The sequence below is a fragment of the Anolis carolinensis genome, chromosome 5 (assembly GCF_035594765.1).
Source record: "Anolis carolinensis isolate JA03-04 chromosome 5, rAnoCar3.1.pri, whole genome shotgun sequence".
NCBI lineage: Eukaryota > Metazoa > Chordata > Lepidosauria > Squamata > Dactyloidae > Anolis > Anolis carolinensis.
In genome coordinates, this window is record NC_085845.1 from 125,115,692 (window position 1) to 125,140,465 (window position 24,774).

Consider the following 24,774-nt stretch of genomic DNA (forward strand, 5'->3'; position numbering starts at 1 on the left):
CGAATTTAGCACCAAAATATCACGATATATTGAAAACATTGACTACAAAAATGCGTTGGATAATCCAGAATGTTGGATAAGTGAGACTCTACTGTATATACATACACACCATACCATCATATCCTGCTCTAGAATTCAGAAGCAGTACCTATTGATCTACTCAATTTGCGTATTTTCGAACGGCTAGGTTGGCAGAAGCTGTGGCTAATAGCAGAAGCTCACTCTGCTCCCCGGATGAAGGTTAAAATAAAACAAGAAGCTAATATGAAAAAGCTATCATAGATTGCACACAAAATAATGAAAATATCAGAATCAGCACAAAAAGCCTCTTCACTTTAATTACCTTCCTCCCTTCTAGTGTCTTCCAAATGGGATTGACTGCAGCTCCCAAAATATCTTAACCATTCCCAAGACAACATTGTTGGATTCCCCAAAATAAAGTATTTAATACAGTCAGTAATCTATAAACCTGAAGACATCAAGCAGAATCTTTGAGATTTATTTATTTAATATAATAATAAAATCATAGAATTGAATGAGACCACAAGGGCCATCCAGTCCAACCTCTGCCTTAAAAACCTCCAGAGAAGGAAACTCCAGAATGCAGCATATTTGACTCCAAAACTCTTGCAATCAGGAAGTTATTCCTAGTGTTTGAGTAGAATATCTTTTCTTGCAATGTGAATCCATGGCTCCACATCCCAGTCTCCAGAGCAGCAGAAAACAAGCTTTCTCCATCCTCAATGTGACATCCTTTCAATTATTTAAACATGGATATCATGTCCGCGCACATCTTTCTCTTCTCCAGGTTTTACATATCCAGCTCCCTCAGCTATTTCTCATAGGGATTGGCTTCCATACCTTTGATCATTTTGGTTGCCCTTCTCTGGACACATTCTAACTTGTCAATATCCTTCCTGAATTGTGGTGCTTAGAACCCCTTTGGGGAGATAAAGCTGGGTATACATAAATATAATCATTATCATCATATATCTAAATAAAAACGTAATGTCCATCAGTGTGGGACCTCATATGTCCCAAACTACTCCACCAATTGCTATGAAATTTGGACACAACATAGCATTTGAACTGCCATTTGAACTGTTTTAAGCCTACCCTCACAAACCTGACACACTTGAGAAAGGTAAAATCAAACCTCTAAGCAATGGCCAATCAGTCTCCTCCTCCTTTAGCTAACGTCCTAACAGACAGCTCCTCCCCTTAGCAATAGCCAAGCACTCCTCTCCTCCCTTAGCAACCATCGTAACAGATGGCTCCTCCCCTTATCAATGGCACAAGCAATTGCCAAGCAGTCTCCACCCTTTAGCAACCGGTGTGGATGGGACCACAAGGGATGGCTAGGGCTGCCTCCCTGCTACTCATGAGGAGTTACATAAGACCAAGGCTCTAAGGTCTAGCACCAGAAAGGGTGTCAGGAGCGACTTCAGAAACAGCAAGCCACTTCTGGTGTGAGACAATTGGCCATCAGCAAGGATGTTACCCAGGGGATACCTGGATGTTTTACCATCCTGTGGGAAGCTTCTCTTTATATATCTATGGAAGGTCCGGGGTGGGAGAAAGAACTATTTTCTGCTATAGGCAAGTGTGAATGTTCCAATTGGCCAACTTGATTAGCATTGAATAGTCTTGCTGCTTCAAACCCTGGCTACTTCCTACCTGCAAGGATGGCCAATTGTCTCACACCCGTAGTGGCTTGCAGGGGACACCCACATGTTTTACCATCCTGTGGGAGGCTTCTCTTTATATATCTGTGGAAGGTCCAGGGTGGGAGAAAGAACTATTTTCTGAGGGTTTTTTCCCATTAAAACAGACTGGGCCACAGCAATGTGTGGGTGGATACAGCTAGTAGTAGTAGTAGTAGTAGTAGTAGTAGTAGTAGTAACCTGATCCAGTATTCTAGTTAAGGTCTAGTTAATGGGACTGTGACTTCTTGAGTTTGACACTCTGTTCCTACTGATGTAATCTAGACTCGCATTGACTTTTTAAGCTCTTGCATGAATTTTCAAGGATCTCAATTCACTTCTTCAGGTGCATTTCCATGTGATATCCATGAAATCTCATGCTAACCTAAATCAGTCTCAAAGGCACTTCTTCATTTCTTCTTTCCATTTGATGCTGAAGCCGGCTAACATGGCCACCTTTTTGAAAAACAGTATAAACCTACTAATACATGAAAACTGAAAGTAGTAAAACCTTCTCAATCAGGTAACAATGTAAATTTAATTTTAAAATACTTGGGTATCAGCATCAAAAAGAGTACAATGTTGCACCAGATGTCCCTCCCGAGGAAGAATATCCCAAGGTGAAACTACCATAAGAGAGAAAATCTTATTTTGTAGAAGGAAAACATACTTCCTTTCCTATACAAGCAAATGTTTCTTTGAACTCCAAACTATTTGGGTCTTTAAAGATAAGTCCATGCACCTTGAATCAGTTCTCTGATTCTATGGTTTATATCAAATAAAGCAGTTAGGTTAGAAAGGTTTTCCTCAAAATAGTTTAAGACCTAGGGCAATTCCCAGCTTTTGCTGTTCCTGAATATGCCAGAAATGGTTTCCGATGAGCAAAGCAGTGACAGAAAAAGGTTTCTGAGTTCACAGGATGAATAAACGATTCATTTGTAGTCCAGAGATAAAATGACATGGCAATAACACTACGTTGGTGATGTCAGGCTATAGAAATACTAGTCAAACAGGCTATACTGCTACATAACATTGGTTCATGTCCAAACTGGCTCTGTGTTGCATATTCCAGTTATGTATTTTTTTTTTTGGAGTGTGTCCTTGCAGCAATGTTAATAGTCACCCCAGTCTAGATAGACCACATGCCAATGCTTCCCGTAATCATATATCTTCAAACAAACACACAAGATGGCTTTGCAGATGGTGTTTGTAGCTACTCAGGATTGTTTAGGAATCTTATTCAAGATTTTTCAGTGAAAAGTCTTTATCAACACAAAGCTGGTATGGAAGGTACACTTAGTTTCTATGGAGGATACACTTACTTCTAGCAGCTGGGCATTGTAGCCTTGACTGGAGACCTGCACAAATACAGATTCAAACCTAGAACACATCCTAGATTTTTCTGCAATGTGAAATTTCATCAAGGGCAAACAAGACTTCTGCCACAGCCAGCTTGATGAGAAAGGTTTTCCTGAGGCACTTGAAAAGGCATGGCAAATGGAAGGGAATCTCTGCAAACTACAAATATTCATGAATAGAGGCCCTTCATGGTGGAAACAATGCATCTATTCTCAAATTGCTCACACCGAGGCATGGTATTAACTCATCATTCTTGCTCAGGTTACAGTTTCCTTATAACTTCCAGCACTCATACAAAACTCTCGTCTTGATTCTCTGAATTAGTCACCTTGTTTTTCTTCCAAGGGTATTAATATTAGTAAATCAAGACATCTGCCTATTTATCATTTATTGATAGCAGTCTGGATGGTACAGTTGATAGGACTAGTGATAGGAATGGGACCATTTCTCAGCCAACTTAGATACCCATTTATGTATGAATGTCCATATCTAAAGAATGTTAGCCAAATATGGAATGGTCATTGTGATTTTAAAAACTAGGAGGCAAACTTTAACATATATATATATACACACACACACACACACACACACACACACACACACACACACACACACACACATTTTCTTGACCAGGTCCCCAAACAAGTCAGACATCAAGTTATCCTAGTTATTTCCTGCCAAAATGATTCCATGGCCTATGCTATCAGATGTGGAACTGAGACAGTGGCTGAAATCATAAGCATAACACTGTGCATTGTGCTGCTCCCACTCTCAGAAGACAGTCTTCAAGACCCAGGAGTGCTAGAGCATGAGGAGTAGGGATTGACTTATTATTATTTTTTGCTTTGCATTTTAATATGAACCATTCCCAAGTCCAAATCTCAGGACTAATCAGCAACCTACAAAATATTTTTTTTCTGGATTTTCCAGTGCAGATTTCAAAACATATATAAAAATGCATCCGTTCAGGAAAATTTCCGAATCTAATTGGTGATGTGCAAAAAAAGTGTATAATTTTTCATGTGAATTTTTTAAAAAAATGAAAATTCATATAGAAACGGGATGGAACAAGTGTATGCTTGAAAAAAAAAGTGAAATCTGAAACTGACTTTCATTCACGGAAATCTCAAGACATGGCTTCCTGATTTTATCTCTCAAGGAACCCCTCAGGCTCAATTGTGAGATGGTAACATTTCTACATCCAAATCTAAATAACTGACAACTAGCACAAAATAGAAGGATATCTTCTAACCACGTTCCAAAATTATCATTTCAGGTGCTATTGCTCATCAAGACAGTAAATCATGATCCTCCAGCTCCCACTGATTTATTGGTAAGTAGGCTTTCATTTTTTTTTTTTGCCCTAGTATATCCCATGTGATGTAGTAGTTTGAGCATTGGACTAGAATTCTGAAAACTACAGTTCAAATCCCTGCTTGGCCATAGAAACCCACTAGGTCAATGGTTCTCAACCTGTGGGTCCCCAGGTGTTTTGGCCTACAACTCCCAGAAATTCCAGCCAGTTTACCAGCTGTTAGGATTTCTGGGAGGTGAAGGCCAAAGCACCTGGGAACCCACAGATTGAAAACCAGTGACATAGACTCATAACAATAACAACAAGGCTTAAGTTACAGTTTTCATTGATTGCACATTGTTTACAATTTTAGCTTGATCAAATTTTCTCTTATGAGGAAATATTTTGCTATAGTGGAGAATCTCTTCCTACATTGCAATCAAGCTATTTACTAATTCCATAATCCCTCACACTAGAAAAGGAATAGACAGGAAACTTGAAAAATCAAATATTGCACAGCCGGAAAAAATCAAATATTGCACTCCCTCGACAGCCGGAGATTATTGCAGAATAGAATATACATGAAAATTCCCCCAAAATTTCAACTGGGAAGGAATCAGCAGCCATTTCTAAATTATTTCAAATAAAGATAAAAGTCGACTCCAAACATAGTATTTACAGTGGGCAATTATGTGTGGAGAAATACACCCCCCCCCCATGAAATACATTTGTATAAAAGTTATATACCTGGATTTAAATATAAAGATGCATATAAAGATGCAGATTTAATAAATACTGTTGAAGCTTCATGCGTTGGGTATGCTCAAGGCCATGCTTTCTGTTCACAGATTTCTTTCTGTTTAAACTGGACAACCATCTAAAACTGTGGTTCCCAGATGTTTTGGCCTTCAAGTCCCAGAAATCCTAACAGCTGGTAAACTGGCTGAGATTTCTGGGAGTTGTAGGTCAAAACACCTGGGAACCCACAGTTGAAAACTACTGATCTAAAATGAGGACTGTTTCATATAGATCATGTAATTACGACTTCTCAGAGCAGAGGATGTAATTATTAAGTCTGTAGTGTAAATATGTGCACAGTTAGGTTCTGTGCTAGAAACTGATCCCACTAATCATAAACACTAATCCACTTATCATATGAAAAGGAAGGGCAAATATGTCCACAATTAGTTAGAAAGAGCCTCAGTGGCACAATGGTTAAACCCTTGTCGGCTGAACTACTGACCTGAAGGTTGGGTTGCTGACCTGACAGTTGTCGGTTCGAATCTGTGAAATGGAGAGAGCTCCTGTCTGTTAGCTCTAGCTTGTGGAGACATAAGAGAAGCCTCCCAGCAGGATGGTAACACATCTGGGCATCCCCTGGGCAATGTCTCTGTAGACGGCCAATTATCTCACACCAGAAGCGACTTGCAATATGTTCTCAAGTCGCTTCTGACACAATAAAAAAAAAGTTAGGCTTCATGCTGTGATCTCACTAGCTATAAACACTAGCCTACATCTCTTATGAAAAGGAAGGACAAATACAATAAAAGTATATTTGTGAATAATTTCTACTGTATCTGGGAACTTTTGTGAGTCAAAGGGTTGAAAAAGTCGGTCAGAGGTGTCGCAAAGACATCCAGCCCACCCTCTGCCTAGATGCGTCTCTGATGAAAGGATGATAATACAATTTGTTAGCTTGGTGATGGAAAGAAATGTAGGTCAATGCTGCAGTTTTGTGAAATGATTAACTTCTGGGCAAACATACAGTTACTCTGAAGTCCAGGTATTTCAGTTTAGGAAAAAGGCTTATGAAAAGTCCTGCCCTTTTTCCAAGACTCTTTTGTCTTGACCATCTGACTGGATTAAATACTTTCAAAAGGTTCTCAGGAAGATTTGACAAGCTTTTCAAGTTTGGAAGCCTGAAACGCTACATTTCATTTCTGACCAAAGCCACTAAGTGGCAAAAAAATTGTACAAACCAAGTGCTCAGCTATCTCCGTTTTTTTCCCGCCCCCATTTCTGAAATGAAGCTGTTTTAACAAATGAACCTGTCTTGTCATCTGTGTTTATAATGTTTCAACCCTGATACCTGCTCAAAATGTGGCTTGTATTGGAGACAAAGAGACAACACCTTCTGCACATAAAGAGGCAGCAACTGTTTAATAAGAGTGGGTGAATGTTTACAATGTGAGCTGCAGTGGTGTAATTACCATACACTGTAATTACAGGCGTCTGAATGTGGTTCTCCCTGCTTCTACCTCACTTTTCAGAAAAGGTTTATGTTTAATTTCAGCTCCTGGTTTCAGGCTGAGTACAAAATTATGCTGGTTAATATTTTACCAAGGAAATAACTCCCGGTTTGTAGTTTTAACCCTCTTGGCAATAAGGAAACACCCTTGCTTTTCATCCACAATATTGAAATAATTGTTCTCCCAGTTACCCATTTCACTTTCTCCATATTCCAGAATGCATATTTCTGTCTTTTTAAATGAAATACAGAACTGTATAGGGAGACAGAGAGAAACCAACTGTTTTCAGTTGGCCGTATTTTCTACAATACAAGAAATAACCTGATGCCTCATACGTATTTCTACGTATCTTTTCAGATATCAAACAAGAAGAATCCAGATGGGGTGCAGGTGCTGTAAAATGATACAAAGGTGAGAGCAGACCCAGTAATACTCGAGAGCTGGCTAATATTTTTAAAATTGATTTTTCTAAGAGTAGTAAATTTAGATCAGCTTTGATGTGATTGCAAATTATTCATCCTTAGTATACGCTGGGAGCCCCCTGTGGAGCAGCGGGTTAAACCGCTGAGCTGCTGAACTTGCTGACTGAAATGTCAGCAGTTTGAATACGGGGAGCAGGGTGAGCTCCCACTGTTAGCCCCAGATTCTGTCAACCTAGCAGTTCGAAAACATGCAAATATGAGTAGATCAATAGGTGCCACTCTGGAGGGAAGGTATTAATGCTCTATGTAGTTATGTCGGCCGCATGACCTTGGAGGTGTCTACGGACAGTGCCGGCTCTTAGCTTAGAAATGGAGATGAGCACCAAACCTTTACCCTAGTATATGCTGAGTTGGAACACTCCCATGAATATAACTAACAACAATGACATTTAAATTATGGGTATCAATTTTGCAGACTGTGGGCCACAGGAAACCCATTATATTCCTCATTTGCAACAAGTGAATCACAGTTACTCCCATTCACCCCCATTCCTGCGCCAATAAGCCCTTTGGGTATTGCTGTTTGCTAATACATTTCAGAAGCCACATACACACTCCCTCCCTGTTTGCTTCCCAGAAGAATAGCATTGTACAAGAGCTGGCAGACTGCTTTACTTGCTTGTGGAAGGAGTCACAAATACACATTTCCTCCTCCAAGTAAAGAAAGCACAGCTGTTGTTTTCTTTAAAATGCTGTGCCTGATTCCAGGGGTCCTGAGAGGAAGTATTTTAAAGAGGTAGCAACCCTATTTCTGATACTCTAAGGTAGTGATTCTCAACCTGTGGGTCCCCAGATGTTTTGACCTTTAACTCCCAGAAATCCTAACAGCTGGTAAACTGGCTAGGATTTCTGGGAGTTGTACGCCAAAACACCTGGGGACCCACAGATTGAGAACCACTTCTTTAAAGCAATGGTTCCCAAACTGTGCTACACAGGGCCCTTGGGGCTCCACGGAGCCCAGTCAAAGGCTCTGCGCTTCCCTCCTCCATCTCCTCCAAATACACAGCAGTGGGGAAGGAGGTACCGGTCAGCTAGTTACTCCTTCCTTCCTTTCCTTTCAATTCAGACCCTTTCCCCCATGCCTTCCTTGCTTCCAGAACCCTTTTCCTACATGGCAGAAGGGGGTTGGACTGGATGGTCCCTGGGGTCTTCCACTGAAATATTGTTAAATTTATGTTGGTTAAAATTGTTCTTCATTTTAAATATTGCATTGGTCTTTTTTACTTTCTTTTTTGCACTACAAACAGAATATGTGCAGTGTGCAAAGAAATTTGTTCATGTTTTTTTCCCAATTAGTTCTCACAAACATTCTCTATCCATCTGCCACTGGCCCAGCCTGTCTGTCAAATTTTAAAACACAATGCAGCCCCTGTGTCCAAAAGTTTGTCCATGCCTGATATATATACATTATATATAATATATAAACATTTCTTGGGGCTCCACAAGAAACTTTTCCTTCAAAAAGGGCTTTGCGTCTGAAAAACTTTGAGAACCCTTGCTCTAAGAAAATGTGGTCACTGCCTTTTTATAAAAGCCTTGTGCTTATAAATGCCTTGTACCAGGAGAGTTCAGAGCAAAGGAAATTTCCGGGAATCAAAGGTCCCCAAGTGATGCATTTTAGAGAACCAACAGCCAACAGCATTCCCACCTCCATCTCATTGCCAGCATTGCTATTTTTTCCTATTGTGACATAGAGGAACTAGAAAATGGGTGGAAAAACAGGAATCAAAAATTCTCAGAAGTAAATATTTTTCTGTGCCTCGTCCTGCTCCTCCCAGAGGCTTTATTAGCTTCCTACAATGACTGGAAAGAGACCAAAAGTCAAACACTGTAGATCGGTGGTTCTCAACATGTGGGTCCCCAGATGTTTTGCCCTTCAACTGTCAGAAATTCTAACAGCTGGTAAACTGGCTGGGATTTCTGGGAACTATAGGCCAAATACCTGGTAACCCACAGGTTGAGAACCACTGCTGTAGATGAGTCCATATAAGGAAAATGTGCCCCAATATTCCCAGAGACAAAAATAGACAGTGGTATCTGGTCCTACATGCCAAGGAGCAGACATAGGAAAAAAAGATCTTCTGTCCTATATTCTCCATAGTACCTTCAAAGAGCAACTATACCAGCATCATCATCATCTAAGGCATGGATGTCACCACTATCTCTGTCACCAATCCCAAACCCTCATAGGTCTCCACTCCAGGAATCTTAATCTCTAATCATTAGCTATTAAGTTTGGGGCTGGTGGAATTTAGAGTCCAAAATATATGGAGGGCATCAGGGTACTTATCCTGCCTTGGATTGTAAATACTGGTGATTCTTGGGATAAGATTATAGGTTTGAAGAATACAGTTAGACATATATATTTTGTTGTGCTTCCATCAGAGAGAGAAAATACTAATTGGTGCTAACTAATGCTTTCTCTCCAGCTACATCTTTGATCCCCAAGAAGTGCAAACATCTGAGTACATCAGTGAAATAAACAACTACAAGTTTGGCGAGCAAGACAGAAGCAAATTCAAAATCAGGCACAACAATAACATTCAGGTACAAAAAAATGAATTGCAGAATTCTGAAGTGCAACCAGCAGCAAACAGGAACAAATTAAACAACACCAAGGATGCTACTCAAAACCACAGAGAGGCTGCTCTTCTTGGCGAAGGGCTTGGGAACTCTACTGCAAAGTGCAATGGTATCCATTCCTCTCCCGTTCTCAACAAAAATCAAAGTAAAGAGGTCAACAGCACACAGAGGTGCTCCAGTGAATTATCGGATTCTTCGGATAAAAGGGTTTCCCAGTCACAGACTTGTGATAATCATGAGACTCAAAAGACTGAAGGTTCTCCAGAGTTATCATTAGGAACAGCACATTCTGTCCACCATGTGGAATCTCAGTGTAGAGGTAAAAACACTGCTTCCACTCAAGGTGTCATACAGAATGACCGAGGCATTGGCACCCACCAAACTGGACCCAATGATCCTGGCGATGTTGGGAAACTAATTGCAGTCAGAAGCAAGAGTCCATTGAGCCATCACGCTCATGCAGAGCAAAGTACAGAATGCATGTCCGCGAGCCGGCCTAGTAAAGACCTGACATGGGAGTCCAAAAGCTGTAATTTAGGAGAAGATGCCTGTAGGACAGGCCTGTTAAACCCTTGTTTTGAGGACCAAATATCCAGTGATCCCCCCTCTCCATGTACCAAGGCAGATGTAGCATCAGAAAACAAATATGACGGCCATGAAGAGGCTAAAGGAGAGCCAGAGGATGATGATGCAGATGTAGCTGAGGCACTTGCAGCACTTGAGGCTGCCACAGCAGGAGAAGATTCAGAGGAGGAGGAAGAGGGCTATTAGAAGACAATCAATATACTCCTAAGGTTCTCTCCAGGATTTGTGAGAAATGCTACAATGCAGGCTCAGTCTTTGAGGACAACAGTTGTGGGTCTTTGCCCAGGACATCTACAACTGGAAGGAGTGTGTTATCAAGTTGAGTGAGTTACTTAGCAAAAGCAGCTGCTGCAGTCCCAGTTGCTGCATCTTCTCCAAGATATTGCTGCGGTACTTACATCATCCAGACTAATGCTTTTGTGCCAGTGATCTATGCCACAGTGAACAGACAATAGATCAATATTTATTGGCAGGTCTCAGGGTGATTTGCAATAGATTGGCAAGGGCTTCCAGCTCCCACCCTTGATTTTGTTTACAGCAACAGCAAACGGATTCTTTCGTGACTGCTGAAATGAAGAAAACTTGGGGCCACCAGGAATAGACCTTTGTGTGAATGAGATTGTTGGCTCAGCCCAGTTCTGGTACAGAACAGGCATTCCTTGACTCAGAAGGCACTCGGGCAATCCTCTTTCATTTCCTCTTTTTGCAGAAAACTATCCTGAGTCTGCCATTCTCTCCTCGCGCTCCTCCACTTCACCCACCTCCACTCCATATTGTCTGCTAGTCAAGGCAGTTTGCTGAGAGGATGGTGGTGCCAGCTGTAACAAATACCAGAAAGAAAAAGGAAAGGTTGCTATAGATCTTTCACACAGAAAGAACGCTATTCAGAACACTTATATGTTGGTCAAATTCTCTTTGACAAAAAAGCAGGATATTCTTGGTTAGCGAAAGCATTCCACGTCCCTTTGGGGCAGAAACAAAAAAAAGTATGTTGAATCTTTATCCTGCCACACATCCAGATTATACAGGAATTTTCTTGATCCTCCAGGGCTCACATGCACTGGGACATTCCACTTGTCTCAAAGCGAACCTGCAAAATAGTCAGTTTTAACTAACTGTTGGCCAAACCTACCAACAGAATTTTCTTCTCCAAATTTTCAGCTATGCCAAAAAAAAAATCCTCTCCTTTTCTACTTTTTTTTAAGTTTAGGGGAGGGCAATGTATTCCAGGCAGCAGTGTTGGCTTGTTTATTTACACTACACTCAGCAACAGCATTACTCAGTTAAATCTGATTGAATGCATAAAGTGGGCCCTTGGTATCCACTGCAGTTTGGTTCCAGGATTCCCAGTGGATACCAAAAACCTTCGATACTCAAGTCTCATTATATAAAATGGCATCATAACATGGTGTCCCTTATATACATGGTGAAACTAAGGTTTGCTTTTAGGAATGAAAAGGCAGAGAAAGATTTTCAAGCTGTGGAAGGCGGATCAATTGACGCAAAATCCAAAGATATAGAGCAGTTGTTCCCAACCTGTGGGCCGCGGCTCACTGGTGGGCCGTGAAACCTAAAATAAGGTCTACAAGACATGCAGGGAAAATCAGCTCTAGATTATTAAATATGGTTTTCTTTGGGTGAACAGATGGTGACAACTTTGTGTGTGTGTGTGTGTCAGGAGCGACTTGAGAAACGGCAAGTCGCTTCTGGTGTGAGAGAACTGGCCATCTGCTAGGACATTGCCCAGGGGACGCCCGGGTGTTTTGATGTTTTTACTATCCTTGTGGGAGGCTTCTCTCATGTCCCCGCCTGGAGCTGGAGCTGATAGAGGGAGCTCATCCGCACTCTCCCCGGGTGGGATTCGAATCTGGCAGCCTTCAGTTCACCCAATCTTCAAGTCACAAGGCTTTAATCTACTACGCCATCCAGCAACTGGATGGCATATGTTCTGTATCAGAAACTAGAGCAGATGTGGTCTATCCAATGCTATTTTCTGAATCAGCACCCTAAATAACCGAATTGAATCTAAAGTTGACCAAAAACTGATTCGTAACCCTTTTGGAACTAATTTTGGAGAGCGGTCCATGGTCAAAGTGGTCCCTGGCCAAGAAAAGGTTGGGAATCACTGATACAGAGGGTTAACCGTATGCTGTTTTGATGTTGCATCCACAATTCAGTCACTTCTGATTATATGTGTGATTGAGAAACCAGTCACAGCCCAGGAGGTCAGGGAGAAAGGATGGTGCCTTATAATATTAGAAAAACAAATGAAAAAATTTAGCCTGTGTGTGCCTTGACAAAACATCTACACTGTAATTGTTGATTTCTACCCAAAAATCAAATCGAAGAATATTTTGCTTAGTGTTAGTTTTATGTATTTTTATAAACCCTTTTTAAAAAATCACACCAAATGCTAAATATTCCAAAGTACATCAAATTTAACCTAACACAGGTTTCTTCTCTGCAGGTGTTCAATTTCATTATCACTATGTAACAAAATTTGAAAATTGTTTCTGTTCCTGATTTCCTGCTTAATTGTGCAGTACTGTACTTACTTTGAAAGCAGTTGTTATACTCCAGAAACTTCATTTTTGTGGCTGCCACTGTTAGGATTTCCTGGGTGTTAGAGGAAGCCTAGGGGCCTCTGGTGGCACAGTGTGTTAAAGCGCTGAGCTACTGAACTTGTGGACCAAAAGGTGCCAGGTTCAAATCCCAGGAGCAGAATGAGCGCCCACTGTTAGCCCCAGCTCCTGCCAACCTAGCAGTTTGAAAACATGCAAATGTGAGTAGATCAATAGGTACTGCTCAGGTGGGAAGGTAACGGCGCTCCATGCAGTCGTGCTGGCCACATGACCTTGGAGGTGTCTATGGATAACGCCGGCTCTTCGGCTAAGAAATGGAGATGAGCACCAGCCCCCAGAGTCAGTCATGACTGGACTTAACATCAGGGGAAACCTTTACCTTTACCTTTAGAGGAAGGAAAACTACCCGAAAACAGCAGAGCATCCAAAATATGAACAAAACAGGATATAGTTGAGCATTCAGCTCACAGCAAGCAGAGCGAGAAGTGCCATGTGGCTGTACAGAATTTACAGCTTAGGAGACAAAGATCCAGAGTTAAATCTTTAAATGAGAAAAGGTTTATTCAGCAAAATAATAAATGTATTTCTTAATAGTAAAGAACTGAGTCCTAGCTCTTCTGTAACTCCATCTCTTCCTAGGGTTCAAAAGAGAGGGGAAAATCTCCAAACACTACATCTCTCCTGACACACTAGCAGAGAGCGATCTCAACACAGCACATAGCAAGATGTAAAAATAAAAGGTCAAAGACAAAAGGCATGTATCCATTCTACACAGCCAATCAGAATGAGAGTAGAAACAGAGAGGAGAGAAGAAATAGATACATTCCAACTGTCATTCAGGAGATAAGGGGAAGGGATTTCCCTCAGCCTATTCTAAACTAACTAACACAGTGGTTCTCAATCTGTGAGTCCCCAGGTGTTTTGGCCTACAACTCCTAGAAATCCCAGCCAGTTTACCAGCTGTTAGGATTTCTAGGAGTTGGAGATCAAAACATCTGGGGACCCACAGGTTGAGAACCACTGAACTAACTATTCCTCATTGAGGACTGGAGACTTGGACAGTGTGGGGTTGAACTCCAATATCTACAAACTATGTTGAATTAGTTGAAACCATTGAAATACTCTAGCAAAATGTGCTGCAAGATGCCCATAAAACATTTTTTTTGCAATTTAATAAACTTTTCTGTTTTTCTGATAGAACCAATTAGGAAATGGCATTTATAACCCATGAACAAAAGTCATGTTACATAGTGTTATTCCTTCTCCCACCAAAGCTTAATGGTGCTACTTCTCCTTCCATCTGTATGTATACACAGCAGGAATGTGTCAATTTAGTCATGCTGCCGAAGTGCATCATTGTCCTTACCACAAATTCTGACACGTCAATTTTCAGCACCGACTTGCCAGAGAAAAGCATGCCGTAGCTTCCAAGCACAAGAGATTCTTGCTATAAAATTAAACCACACAAGAGCAAGGGATTTGTATGCTGCAGTCTGGAGTGTGACTAAGTGCAAATTAACATGGAACTCAAATTACACACGCTTGCGAGCAAATGACAAGTCTTGACATGCATTGGTATGACTACATTTCTCTTTATTCGCAAGAAGAATGTATGGAAGGAGTCCATGAAAAGCATTGTTGGGCATGACCTAAAAGCTCCCTGTCTAATATACATCACCGTCACGTGGCCCAGTATCGGTGCACATAAACTGTAAAATAAGATGCCTGTTCCTTGCCAAAATTCCTCCCTGAAGAGCTTTGTTGTTTGAATTGTGTGTCTACAGCAAATCAAAATCATTTCCAAATATAATAAATTTGTCGTTTTCAACATGCTTGCAGATCTTTTTCCTTTCTCCCCCCGTCCCCCTCAAAAGTGCCGTCCTCCTCCTTCTCCTTTATGTGCGCCATTGCAATGCCAAAAATAGTTTGATTCTTAAGCAGATCTTGAAAATGTTATTTTCATTGATTGGGGATTCAGAGTTGTTGTTCAAAAAGGAAACCTTAAGCAGCAATGCTTTGAGGACTTGTTCAAACACATTATTTAAAAAACAGACAAATAACATAACATGGAAAAACTCCTTCAAACAAATCCTTCTAAAAGAAGAAGAATGAAGACAGTACTGCTTTCAAGTAAAACGAGTAAAGACACAAAAGAAACTAAAAGTAAACAATGTTTTTTTCTTGAAGTTATTGCTTTCTTTTGAGCTTAGACTTGGTGATTAGATGGATCAGACTGAAGTTAAAGATGAATTGTATTAGTTGTTGCCTGAAATGTTTTAAAACTTAGATGTGAGTTTTCCTGTGGAAAACAGCACAGAGAGGAACCATTCAGACATTAATGGAGATTAATGATACCTGAGTAAATGTATAACAAACAAAATTTACCACCAAATTGCTTGATGCATTATTAATGAATACATTGCATTAATTTTCCGTAATAGAGCTGTGAATACTTTGATCCAAATGAAATGCATTGATGACATTTGAGAAATACTTATGATTATCTTATGAAAAATATGTCTTCATTGTGTTGTCAAAGGCTTCCATGGCTGGAATCACTGGGTGGCTGTGAGTTTTCCAGGCAGTATGGCCATGTTTCAGAAGCATTCTCTCCTGACGTTTTGCCCACATCTATGGCAGGCATCCTCAGAGGTTGTGAGGAATATTGGGAACTAGACAAGGGGGTTTATATATCTGTGGAAAGTCCAAGGTGGAAGAAAGAACTCTTGTCTGTTGGAGGCATGTGTAAATGTTGTAATTAATCACCTTGATTAGCATTTAATGGCCTTGCAACTTCCTGCCTGGTGGAATCCTTTGTTGGGAGGTATTAGCTGGTCTTGAGGAACATGAAAGGCACTGCAGACTAACTCAACCAGAGAGATCAGCCATAACAGAGTACTTGATGAACCAACCTGGACACAGCATATTATTTCAGAACACAGAAATGTTTGACCACTCTAACAACCACCATGTCAGACTACACAGAGAAGCTATTGAAATCCACAAGCATACAGACAATTTCAACAGAAAGGAGGAAATCATGAAAACAAACCAAATCTAGCTAGTAGTGTTTAGAAACTCTAAAATCAGGACAGTAAACAAAGAACAACACCCTTAAAACAGGAATTCTAGACAGGAAACAATCAGGGCCAGCTAACACATCCCAACAAAAGATTCCCCCAGGCAGGAATCAGCCAGGTCTTTAAGATGAAAGGCCATTAAAGGTTAATCAAGGTAAATAATTACAACATTCACACGCCAACAGCCAAGAGGTCTTTCTCCCACCCTGGACTTTTCACAGATATCTAAACCTCCCTATACTAGTTTCCAGTATACCTCACAACCTCTGCGAATGGCTGCCATAGATCTGGGTGAAACATCAGGAGATAATGCCTCTGGAATATGGCCATACAGCTCAGAAAACTCACAGCAACCCTATGCGTTAATTGCAAATTTGGTAAGATATTCCCTTGGATTTTGAACTACAAATCCTAGCCTCACTTTCTTATCTCTGGGGTAGGATAAACATTGCAAGCTACTTGACAGGGCACCCAAACTTCAGTTGTCATCAGCCATTCTTTCCGAGTTCATGTCTGTCAAGGATGCAGTGCAACTTGTTAACAAAAACATGTGAAGCAGAGCAAAATTTTATCATTTGATTTTCACACATGCTACTTTTTCTCAAATGGCTCTACTGTTGGCAATAAGATTTTTGAAGATGAACCATTTGCAACTCATGACTTTCAAATGTACAGAAATGACTTCTAGCTGTTGTTTTGACAAAGGCTTTGCATCTACCTATTCAAAGGAAGTGTTGTGTGTTTGTGTCAGCTGCCATGAAGTTGATATCAAACTTTGGCAATCCTGTGAACTGATAAGAAGGAACTGACAAATCACGTCTGAGTGTTCCTTGCTTAAGAAATCCTTATGAAATTGATAGGGTTGTCCATAACTCTAGAAGCGACTTGAAGGCACATGAGTTGAAAGACTTCCAAGTCACCTTATCATCAATAGCCTTGTGTTGTTGAAGGCTTTCATGGCCAAAATCCCTGGGTTGCTGTGAGTTTTCCGGGCTGTATGGCCATGTTCCAGGAGCATTCTTTCCTGACTTTTCACCCGCATCTATGGCAGGCATCCTCAGAGGTTGTGAGGTCTGTTAGAAAGAAGTCAAGTGAAGTTTATATATCTGTGCAATGTCCAAGATGGGAAAAAGAACTCTTGTCTGTTTGTGGCAAGTGTGAATGTTGCAATTAGCCAGCTTGATTAGCACTGAATAGCATCGCAGCTTCAAAGTCTGGCTGCTTACTGCCTGGGAGAATCCTTTGTTGGGAGGTGTTAGCTGGCCCTTCAACATTCACACTTTCCTCAAATAGGCAGGAGTTTTTTCTCCCACCCTAGACATTCCACAGATATATAAACCTCACTTCCCTAGTTTTCAACAGACCTCACAACCTCTGAGAATGCCTGGCATAGTTGTGGGCAAAATGTCAGGAGAGAATGCTTCTGGAACATGGCCATACAGGCTGGAAAACTCATAGCAAGCCATCAATAGCCTTGCTTAGGCTTTGCAGGTTCCAGAACTTGTGTTACATATCTATCTGCTTTGGAACAGTGCTCTCATTTCCTTTCATGATATGCCCAAAATACGCCAGTCTTAATTTAATCATCTTGGCATCTAAAGAGAATTCAGGCTTGATTTGCTCTATGGCCCAGACTCTGAGTGTTCCTTATCTAAGGAAACCCTATGAAATTCATGGGGTCACTATAAGTCAATACACATACACAGTTTATATATGGAGATATATTGGAAGCTATCTTAAAGCCTCATCAAAGGCACGTTTGCTCGAAAATTATGAGCTATTTGTTTCAGTAGAACATATTCCCAAGTGGATGTGATTAGTAACACAAACTAAACCCAAAGTTCCTCAGCTGAAGGGCAAGATTTAATCAAACATTGTTCTTGCCCTGGTTCATTTTGCAAAACCCGAGAACAATTTTCTGACTTTGCTTTTTTCCCAATGTACAAAGACTGCCACCTCCAGGTGTAAAGGATTGTTGCATCATGATCATGTTCCCAATTTAGCTGAAGCAATGGAATCCAAACAATTTCCAGCATTTGCCTAGATGCCAAAGTATTTGTTAATGATCTACCACTGGCCTTGGGTAGCATTTGTCCTTCTAAACTTTCACAGTAAAGTGATGCATGATGAATGCAGACTTTGAGGTCTTCGCAAAAATTTAGTGAAGACATTTGCACAAAGTGAAGTACTCCTATCCAGTATTTCAGCCAGTATTTCTGTTAAGTGATGCTGTATTCCAGTGATTTACATAGATAGTTGAGACTTCCAACTCCTATAATTCCTGTCTGTTAAGCAAATCAGCTAGGGCTTATAGGAGTTTGAGGCCCAAACACCTGGCGAATTAAAGTTTGGGAATCACTGCTTTGTCCTCATTTTTTAAGTGTTCCCAGAGCTTAGAAAAAGGTAAAGGTTTTCTCCTGATGTTAAGTCTAGACGTGTCTGACTCTGGGGGTTGGTACTCATGGCTATTTCTATGCCGAAGAGCTGGCATTGTCCATAGACACTTCCAAGGTCATGTGGCCGGCATGACTGCATGGAGCACTGTTACCTTTCCGCCGGAGCGGTACCTATTAATCTACTCACATTTGCACATTTTCAACTGCTAGGTTGGTAGAAGCTGGGGCTAACAGCATGAACTCACCCCGCTCCCCGGATTCGAACCGCTGACCTTTTGGTCAACAAGTTCAGCAGCTCAGGGCTCCCAGAGCTTAGAAGTAATCTATTAAAAGTAGAACTGTTACGTTTTTGAAACAATGACCTACAACGTTACTTTGAAGCACTTTAGTAACAAGGTAACAATTAGGTTTTTGGCAGGATGAGTTGTTTACTAATTTTGTAGCATTTAGCTATTACATTTATTTGTTGTCTGGCTCAATATCATTTGGGAGGGGAATTGCTAGGGGAATTTTGACTATCTATCTATCTATCTATCTATCTATCTATCTATCTATCCATACATACATACATACATACATACATACATATAACAAAAGTGAAAATGTGTATGTATGTATGTGGAGGATGTGTCCACTTACACAGACAGCCTCCCACCTCTTCAAATACCTATAGTTTCCACTGAGCAGGAGACACCAATGGCCCTCCTTCCACTGACGTGCAGGTTATAGTGAGTGCCATGAACTTGGAGCCCAAACCCTGCCTGTGTCCTCCACAAACACCATTCTGCCCCCCCTCCCCCCCCCCCCCCCCAAGCGAAGGCTTCCATGCGGGGACCATTTCACCGTAGATGTTCTGTTTTTCCTCCAGAATGGGCATCCCAGGGTTCCTTCATTTGCATGACCCCGCCAACTGCCTCTCCCTTAACCCTTTGCTACCCTTTCCTATGGCACACAGTTAACAGAGGAATTGATCAGCAACTGAACAAGAGGTTTGGGGAGAACTCACCATGATTTACAGGAGTTCTACTTGACCTACATCCAGAGAGCACTGTGAACCCAACCAACGAAGGATCTGGAGCAAACTTGCCATGGATAATGGGACTTGCAGTACCTTCACTGGTACTGTGACCCCTACTCACAATGGACTGGGACCAAACTTGGCACAGAGAAGCCCCATGACAAACTGAACATACTGCAGGGGTTAGTGGGAATGGACCTTGATTTTGGGAGTTATAGTTCACCCTTATTCAGAGAGCCCTGAATCTAGCCGATGACGGATCTGGACCAAACTTCAGTGATATTACCTAATATGCCAAAACAAATAATGCCTTCTTCTAATAACCCGGGCACCGCCGGGTTCCCAAGCTAGTTTAAAATAAATGGTAGGAACGATTGGTCAGTTTTCTTTCAGAGGAGGTGTTTTTGGCAATCTAAATCTTTCCTGCTCCATCCCAAAAGACTGGTCCCTAGACTAGTTACCAATGCCAGCTTAACAGATTGTAGATGTCACATAATCTATTTGAAAGAAGAAAGGTTACATAGGGCAAACTTTAAACTCCCTATTGAATAGATGCAGAACAGGTTCAAAAATGGGTCACAGTGAAAGCAGTAGAGGAACATTTTACTCTAGTGAGACTTTTTGATCTTTCAGGTCACTCTATTTTGAATATGAAAATGGCCTTAAATTCAGGGAGGGAGAAAACTTAATACTAATTTCCTTTACTGTGCTGTTACTTTTAATCTCCATATTAGGCAAAATCTACAAGCTGCATTCGACAAAAAAGTTCAGAAACACTGAACGAAAAAAAGTTAGTTGAGTAGGGTTGTGAGGCTACATAAGTGGTATTTATCGGAAGTTTCAAATCCACCCCGCTATAAGGTTTCCCCTTCATTCGTTTCATTGCAAAGAGCACTTCATTTGCTTTGGATTTCTAGCATGCTATGATGGCAGTGATCACCACAGATGGGGACTGTGTGGTCTTCTAGCCATTCTTGGACTACAGCTTCCATCTTTCATAATTGGCTAAGCTTGCAAGGCCTGACAAGAGCTGTACATCTGGAGGAGCAGACCTCCTACCATCCCTGTTACTGATAGTAAAGGTAAAGGTTTCCCCTGATGTTAAGTCCAGTCATGTCTGACTCTGGGGGTTGGTGCTCATCTCCATTTCTAAGCCGAAGAGCCGGCGTTGTCCGTAGACACCTCCAAGGTCATGTGGTCGGCATGACTGCATGGAGCGCCATTACCTTCCCGCCGGAGCGGTATCTATTGATCTGCTCACACTGGCATGTTTTCGAACTGCTAGGTTGGCAGAAGCTGGAGCTAACAGTGGGCGCTCACTCCGCTCACGTGATTTCAACCTGCGACCTTTTGGTCTGCAAGTTCAGCAGCTCAGTGCTTTAACACACTTCGCTACCAGGGTTCCTGTTACTGATATCAACCTGAAATAGACTGATCTGTTCCCACCCTGACTCTGACCACTGCTGTCATGACTTATAGCCATTAAGAGTATTCTCCATGGAACTTAGAGAAGTTAGTTCTCAAGGGATAAAATTCCATACAGGCACCAGATCCTGTTTGGTCTGGGAAACTAAGCAATGTTAGCCCTGGTTAACACTTGAATGGGAGATAGTCAACAAATATTGGGTGCTGTGGACTGTGTTTCAGAAGAAGGAACTGAAAATACCATCTCTTGAGTACTCATGTATAAGTGAACTTTATGTATAAATTGAGGGTAGATTGGGGCCCAAAATGAGCGATTTTGGAATAAGCTGTGGAGAAGTTGAGGCATTCCACAGAAAGGGGAAAGAAAAGCACCAGCTCAGGGACCAGCCATCCCTGGCCGCCACCACGTATCCCACTCAAGCAGGTTAGAAGTTATAATGTGGCAGATAGAGAGGTTTCATGCTTCTTTTAAGTTATCCCCAGATAGACTTAAGCTCTCACCTTTTGCAGGAAAGGGCTATCTACACAAGGAAAATAAGTTGGGGGGAGAGTGTGAATGGACTCTGAGATGTCCACATGATGTATGGGGTCCATTCACCCAATGCAAGATGAGGCTGCTAAATGTTTTAAATATTTGTGGGATGTGCCAGCTTGGCTCCCTGAAGCTTCAGAGCTTACCCTTGATGGATTGTCATCTTTTCGTGGTGAGGGGGCTTACAAATTCCAATGAACCTGTGGGTGTAACCACTACTGGGGGGGCAGGGGGGGCGCAGGGGAGGTTTCAGACCTAGCACAATCTGAAGACCTCAATGGCAGATCAGGCGGAACATGGTACATGTTACAAAGGCTGTGAAGGTGGAAGAAAACTACAACAGATTGAGAAGCCATCATCATGTTAACCATGCCACTGGTTGGGATCCTCACTCTGTGAAGACTGTATGTTGATCGGCTGTGCACCAAAACATTAAAAAAATTCACACAAAGGCATCTTCCAAGAACTTGGAAGGCCATCATACACAGACAACGAGGGATTGCCTAAGTACCCGGTTTCCCCCAAAATAAGATGGGGGTCTTATATTAATTTTAGCTCCAAAAGATGTGTTAGGGGTTGTTTTCAGGGGCAGTCTTATTTTCCCAAATTGACTTTTAAAATTAATTATATCTAGGGCTTATTTTTGAAATAGGACTTATATTTCGAGCATTCTCAGAAATGCTGAAAATCATGATAGGTCTTTTTTCAGGGTAGGTCTTATTTTGGGGAAAACGGGGTAAGTACCTGTACTTTGTAACAACATGAACAGTTTGGCCACTTTCTATTTGGAAGTAGCCATGCCCATTCACATGGCCACCCTACTTTTCCTAGGCATGGGCAGCCTGGAGACATGGGGTGAAATTTACCTTCTCCCTGTCATCCTTGGTTTAGCGGTGACCACTGAGCATAAAACAGAGCAATTGGAGAACGCAAAGTGGAAAGAAAGGAGTATTTCCTCCCTCCTCTCTTGTATCACTCCAGCCATTGTCAGTGAATGTAATAAGCAATGACTATTAGCCCAGAGGTCGCCTCCAAACAGAGGGCAACAAGGGGAAGGTAAGGGTGGTGGTCCAATGGCACCATTCTGTGTCCATTCAGCTGTATTGTATGGACACCCAGCAGACACTGAACTGGCTCGGTGTTTGGTTGTGTAAACTCCAGTGGCGCTGACCCGGAGTACCCAGTATTGCTGTTTGTGGCCTGTGGATGTGAGCCCTTAAAGGCAATGTGGATTAATGTGGATAAGTCAACCCAATTTTTTTAAATGTGGATAAGTCAACCCAGTTTTCTGAAGTCAATTTCCGAGTAAAATTTCTAGACTTATACACAAGTATATACAGTATTCCTTGCCTAAGAAAATCCTGTGAAATGTATGGGCTTATCATAGTCAACAGACACCGTGAAGTCATACACAACTAATGGACACAATAACAATATTTTAGGTCAGCAAATTGCAGATGCGTTCATCCCTCCTGAACCTATGACATTTTGTCATAATGACAGAACAAGATTAAAGCGAAACCATTTTCATTCATTCCATTCCATTCCATTTGTGTGCATATGGAATGTGTAATATCATAACAAGCACTTGTTGACAACTTACCCTTTACATGGTTCCAATTTTCCTTTGAAAAAAAAAAAGCCAAATTGAGATGAGAATGATGATTGCTTGTGACTGGCAAAGATACATCACATCATCCCATTCCTGTATTGCCTTAAACCTCTAAGCCGATATGGCTCTTAAAGACATTAATAATTAAGACATTAATAAGTCTAAGGACATTCATTTTGTGATTCTATAGACCAGGGCTTTCCAAACTGTGTGTTGTAACACACTTGTGTGTTACCTGCAGTCCCTAGGTTTGTTGCTTGAAAAGTGTTCCCCTCCACTCCTGCCCCCACAAAGGCTGCACCAAAGAGAGCAAGTAGGAAGAAGGGACCCCCAGAGGGCATCTAGTCCAACCCATTTCAGCCAGGCAGGAAGATAGTTAAAGCATCCCTGGATAGCCATCCAGCCAGTTTAAAAACCTCCAAAGAGGTTTAATAACTACAGAAGTGGAATGCCGATGTTGCCTAAGTGTAGGTAAAGTTATAAAGTTTATTATTTGCACAATTTGTTGATTGACTTGCAATAATTACTATTAAAATTGATAAGTTTCTAATTAAGAAAAGAAAATCTGTTGACAATCATGTTTGTGAGGAATCACATGGAGCGACTACAGAGGAAACTATGCAAAAATCAACTACAGTACGTAAGAAGTGTGAAGGAAAAAATTCCATACCGTGTCGTGAAAAGATGCATGTCTAACAAGTGTGTCACCAACATGACAAGTTTAGGAAGCTCCATTATAGACATTTAATCAATTTATTTGAAATGTGATACTGGAGGAGTGTTCTACAGATACTATGAACTTGCAAAAAGACAAAGCCTGAACTGTCACTAGAAGCTAAAGTGACTAAACTGAGATGTCATACTTAGGACATATTGTGACTCAGAAAGAGCCAACAATGCTTGACAAGACAGAAAACAGTAGGAAAATAAAGACAGCATTATATATAGACAGACACAATGAAAGAAACCACATCCTTGGAAGATATGAACAGAGCTGATGATAACAAGATGACTTGGAAGTCTCTCATTTGCAATTGCTGTTAGTTGACTTATGCTAACAAGAATGAATAAATTAGAATATTCTAAACCTAATGGAAGGGGTATAAATATTAATAAAGGACCTTTGCATCTGCTTTCCAAAATAGGAAGTAGCCTTTTGCATGTTGTTTAACTGCATTCCTCATCATCAATCACACTTGCTGAGGGTTGCATCCAATATCTGGAGGACTGCACAGTTCCCATTCCATTTATAAGAAGGATTTTATCTTATTTATATCCTTTTCTCCCAAAAATAGCACTCAAGTAAACAGATGTGTCCTATCACTCCAATCTCATCCCCTTCTATCTGCACAGCCAAGTAAAAGCTAGGCAGCTAAGGGAACATGCAAATGGCCAGGCTCTGTTTGATTTCCTCCCCAAACCAAAGGTTTGACCACTGACTAAGGCACCTTCCACACAGCTGAATATAATCCCACATTATCTGCTTTGAACTGGGATATATTGCAGTATACACTCTGATATTCCAGTTCAAAGCAGATATTGTTGGTTATTCTGCCTTAATATTATGGGTTATTTGGCTGTGTGGAAGGGCCCTAAGCCTGTCTCAACTGAATGCAGCTAAAGATGGATCCTGGTTCTACCGAAGTCCCTATTTTAAAAACTGCATATGTCAGTCGTGGTAAAAAAGGTAAAGGTTTCCCCTGACGTTAAGTCCAGTAATGTCTGACTCTGGGGGTTGGTGCTCATCTCCATTTCTAAGCCGAAGAGCCGGCGTTGTCCGTAGACACCTCCAAGGTCATGTGGCCACTGGCATGACCGCATGGAGCGCCGTTAACTTCCCGCCGGAGAGGTACCTATTGATCTACTCACATTGG

General features: G+C 41.3%; 1 protein-coding gene across 1 annotated transcript in view; it reads left to right on the forward strand.

Moving 5' to 3' along the window:
* The window catches only part of c5h4orf19 (chromosome 5 C4orf19 homolog), an 84,515-nt gene extending 69,850 nt beyond the window's left edge, over positions 1-14,665 (forward strand). The window contains exons 2-4 of the mRNA XM_003226252.4: positions 4,339-4,395; positions 6,963-7,016; positions 9,517-14,665. Of these exons, the coding sequence (XP_003226300.1) occupies positions 6,985-7,016; positions 9,517-10,441 (957 nt within the window). The 5' untranslated portion in view covers positions 4,339-4,395; positions 6,963-6,984 and the 3' untranslated portion in view covers positions 10,442-14,665. The remainder of the gene's footprint in view (positions 1-4,338; positions 4,396-6,962; positions 7,017-9,516) is intronic.
* Positions 14,666-24,774: the final 10,109 nt, after the last annotated feature.